The sequence below is a fragment of the Pocillopora verrucosa genome, chromosome 3, assembly GCF_036669915.1.
Source record: "Pocillopora verrucosa isolate sample1 chromosome 3, ASM3666991v2, whole genome shotgun sequence".
NCBI classification, from domain to species: domain Eukaryota; kingdom Metazoa; phylum Cnidaria; class Anthozoa; order Scleractinia; family Pocilloporidae; genus Pocillopora; species Pocillopora verrucosa.
In genome coordinates this window covers 10,223,173-10,227,335 of record NC_089314.1, presented here as the reverse complement: position 1 = coordinate 10,227,335, position 4,163 = coordinate 10,223,173, and the positions used below count along the sequence as shown (strand labels likewise).

Below are 4,163 nucleotides of genomic sequence, written 5' to 3'. Positions count from 1 at the left end.
CAACGATTTATCCCTGGGATAAATTATCACCCCTACGTGACGGTTTCTAACGTGCTGCCGAACCTGCCATCATTCCATCGGAGACATTTTGAAAATGCTTGCAATGATATGCTCTCTGTGGAGTTGAACCACTCTGTCAGAGGACTTCCCTTAACCAGTGACAGAATAAACACGGATCCAAGGTTTCTGAAAGGGAAAGTGGAGGTGAGAATCTTCAAGCAAGGTAAACAATCTCCTTCTCTAGCTTGTTTAGGTGCAGGACCAGTCACCTACCGTCTGCCTTCTTCTTAAGATGATCAAATTTAAACTCGTCACACTTGGTGGTGGTGTTGCAAAATTTTTAAAGTATTCGGTGTGGAGAGGATATGCCAGCTATTGAGGACATTATTAACATTATGACCTCCTGGTTAGAATAATGCCCAAGCGCTGAATATTAATAACCTCTGATCCATAAATTTTGCCGCTTTATGCTAAATGAGCCGGGATAAGCTCAGATACTTTAGAGCAATTTTGAAGAACATGTTTAGCCCATAGGTGTGACACAAATATTTTACCTAATTCATTCTTTAATCAAGACTTTTCCTACTAATGGAAACATTTCCATCTCAAAAGGAACCGGCTTCTTCGAACCCTCAGTACGCTCCATGTCAAGAAGATGGCAGTGAAGACATGGCTCAGACGGAGCAAACGATTCAACAAGTAAAATGTGGAGCTTCTAAAAATAAAATGGCAAAGGAAGTACAATTTACTATTCTTATATATGAATGATTTAGTTAATTTGGTTTTATCAGCTGTTTCGATACCATAAAGAGTTCGTTAAGCCGAAGCTTCGAGCGTTAGCCCTTCGTCAGAGCAAATGAGAAGTTGTGTGTTGTATGTGGTATGTGGTATATATATATGTGCAGAAAAATGGGGATATGCTATTGGTAGGAACATGATAACGTGAAAAACACAAGAAAAAATTAGTTGAATGAAAAGTGTTCGTTTTTATAACGTGGGGGTTAAGAAAGATTGACGTAGTACAGCAGGAATGGAGACTTCTTACGGGGGGGGAGGGGGAAAATTAAGTTACTAAATCAATACTGATTATAATGAAAAAAGTGACGATGAAATCAGTTATTTAAAGATACGTTTTTCTAATTCACTCAGGTGCTTTAAAAGATTTCAGAAAAAATTTTTTCTATGGGAACGATAGGATAAATGTTTGAATTCAGCCTAAAGAAAAGAAAAATCGATTTTTCGGTCCCTTAACAGGTACACTGGGTGGCTCTTTGTTAAATTTTCCCTTAAGAGCTGCAAATTATGTGAGGCTACTATCAGTTGTAGCAATAAACGTCTACAGAGATTTACAGATGTGTTTTAATTCAGTTTTGTCTCACCATTTTAACGGTATAAAATAGTAATAATAATAATAATAATAATACTAATAACGATACTATCCCTACTACTACTACTACTACTACTACTACTACTACTACTACTACTACTACTACTACTACTACTACTACCATTACAAACAATAATTATGAAAATAATAATTTTGCTTTATTTGGCAGAAACAAAAGAGAATTCAAAACGAACAAAATTGGCATATATAAATAATAAAAATGTCCAACCCATATCGATAACTGCAAAGTTTTGCAATGGATACAAAACTAACCTAGCCGAACCATTTATTCTTAACGTTTGTAATTGAATAACAGAGCAACAAACTCAATCAAAACAATATATTTTTTGTTGTCTTGAAATAGGAAACCCTCTCTAATACTCTTCCACAGGAAAATGTCCATTCTTCAAGTCCTTCCTCATCAAACCGTGAAGAGGAGGAAAACAAAAGCATCTCGAGGCACGAAGTTTCAGACCACCGAAAGAAGTCATTTGGAAAGGGAGTAAAACTACGATTTCTTTGTGATTCAATAACAAGTACCAATGTAAACAAGCATAATACACAGTGCAACGAAAGAAATAATCGATGAGTTATTTATTAACTCTATAGGGTTGGATAATGGCTGTAAATATATGAAAATCATAAATGTGCACTGCGATTGAAGAAACGAATGTAGAAGCGAATATAGAACCATTTTGCAAAATGTTGCAAGATATTGGATCAAGTTTGAAAATGGTTAATTATTTTGTTATTGCAACATTTTTTGATGTTGCAAGATGCTGCACTTGTTTGACCACGTCCTTCACATCTCACAATCCGATCCAACAGTGTTGGGTTAAACTATTCCACGCGCTTGGCCGGGCCTTTACTCTATCAGCGTCGTTAAAGTTATCTTTTGAATTCCTGTCATAGGTTGGGGCAGCCAGTAGCAGTGTATCGACCTCTTCACGTGACAAGAAGCCACCAGTCATCAGAATCCCAAAGAACACGTCGAATGGCTACTCACACCACCCGCTAAGGCGAAATCAACTTCAGGGGGAAGACACTGGTGGAGGAAGGCCGGGCTCTAGTAATCCCTGGGGTAAAGGCTCCTACTCAGATCTCATAAAGATGGCTCTTGCATCTTGTGTAGAGAAGAAAATGACACTGGACGAGATTTATCGATGGATTACACTAAATATTCCATACTTCAGAAATAAAGGAGACGAGATATCCTCATCCGGATGGAAGGTACAGAACTCACAATTTGACAAATGAAAGAGCTATTCCAGCTTCCAAATAAATTAAACAATGTTTTTGCTTGGGAAAACAGAAATAAATTTCATTCAGGCTTGTCATTACATGCAATACCTCAGATTTAATAGAGATGTGAAATCTTTCGGCACTAGTCGAGTTTTCCTTCTCTAAATTCACAAGGGCTTTCTCTATTCGAGGGTTATCACAAAGCTAAACCCAACCTCGTGGTTCCCTCACATCTCGCCTCTAATCCCTTCCCCTTGCTTTAACATGTGCTTCGTCATACTTAAGGTATCGCTTGATCAGTTCCTTTATCGCTGTTCTTTGCCAAGTGGTGTTTGGCCTCTTTTGGAAGGGTCACTTATGTCGCTAGGTATTCTGGAATATGTTTCACAATCAAAGGTTGGCTGCCCAGTGTCTGATACTGACTTACTTACCACATGTGAAACTTTGAACGAAATTCATTGTGCATATTTTAGGCGTGTTCCTCCAGAAGGCCTCTAAAAGCACTTCTTGCTTAAATCCCTGAAATCATTGCTATCCAAACCGTTCTTCTTATTATCTACTAAGTATCTCTGAGTTATGGAGAATCATCTTGAAACCTAAATAGCAGGTCAAAAGCGCAATATTAAACTATGCTTTTTCTTTTCAGAATTCAATTCGCCATACATTGTCTGTGAGGCAACGTTTTGTGCGACTGCCCCGTGTCACAAATGGGAGTGTGTCACACAAGAGCTGGTGGACCTTGAGTGATGACTTCCTACGCAAACGATCAGCTGTGCGAACAAGCTCTTTAGAGCCATTACCTTCAGTTGACTCATTACCTTCAGTTGACCCGTTACCTTCAGTTGACCCATTACCTTCAGTTGACCCATTACCTACAGTTGACCCATTACCTTCAGTTGACCCAGAGTACAAGGACAGCAAGCAAACACAAACAAAAATGGCTGTTTGTGAATGGTGTTCTCGCCCCTTTACTAGGATGTGAACGCAAAGAGCGGCACCGGAAACTTAATTGATATAACGCTACAATCTTGAATTTTAAACCAACGCCAAATTTAAATCAGAGGGCCTTGATTTAGTAACGCTACGTAAGGCGACTCTTTTCTATTTCTGCATGCAATATTTTATCAGGACATTCGAGTCATATGACGAGAATCGAACTTTTCGATCGATTGTCCATTTGACGTAATAAGATTAACGACTTACTGTGATGTGCATATTCTTAGTGACATTTGCAATGAAATTCTAAGTTTCACTTGTATTCTTCACCAAAGGTTTGAATGGTTAGTTCTCTACGTTTTTGAGCAAAAACTATTAACATCCCTTGTTTCTTTATTTAATGCTCTCTGTTTGTGTTTGTTTTTTCTTACTCAAAATATTAGAAGTTATGTGCACTTGCGATTTCAGTGGCTAGCAATGGCATCTGAAATCTATCTGGATCAGGAATTTAAGACCTTTAGTTTATGTTTTCATTACTTCTCCGAAATACTGGTCTAGTTCACTTCGAGAAAGTTACCACTCTTACCTACTAAAGTTT

General features: G+C 38.0%; 1 protein-coding gene across 1 annotated transcript; it reads left to right on the top strand.

Annotated features, from left to right (window-relative positions):
• The first annotated feature begins 917 nt into the window (after positions 1-917).
• LOC131776984 (forkhead box protein O4-like) lies at positions 918-3,787 on the top strand. The gene is made up of 4 exons (XM_059093197.2): positions 918-926; positions 1,752-1,889; positions 2,300-2,617; positions 3,276-3,787. Exons 1-4 carry the CDS (start codon positions 918-920, stop codon positions 3,609-3,611), a joined length of 801 nt encoding a protein of 266 aa, XP_058949180.2. The 3' UTR covers positions 3,612-3,787.
• Positions 3,788-4,163: the final 376 nt, after the last annotated feature.

Bases quoted from the DNA above. Each gene is read 5' to 3' on its own strand.
- LOC131776984 (XM_059093197.2), top strand. The intron at 1,890-2,299 runs GTAAAACTACGA...TTCCTGTCATAG, and splicing joins AGAAGTCATTTGGAAAGGGA to GTTGGGGCAGCCAGTAGCAG. The intron at 2,618-3,275 runs GTACAGAACTCA...TTTTCTTTTCAG, and splicing joins TATCCTCATCCGGATGGAAG to AATTCAATTCGCCATACATT.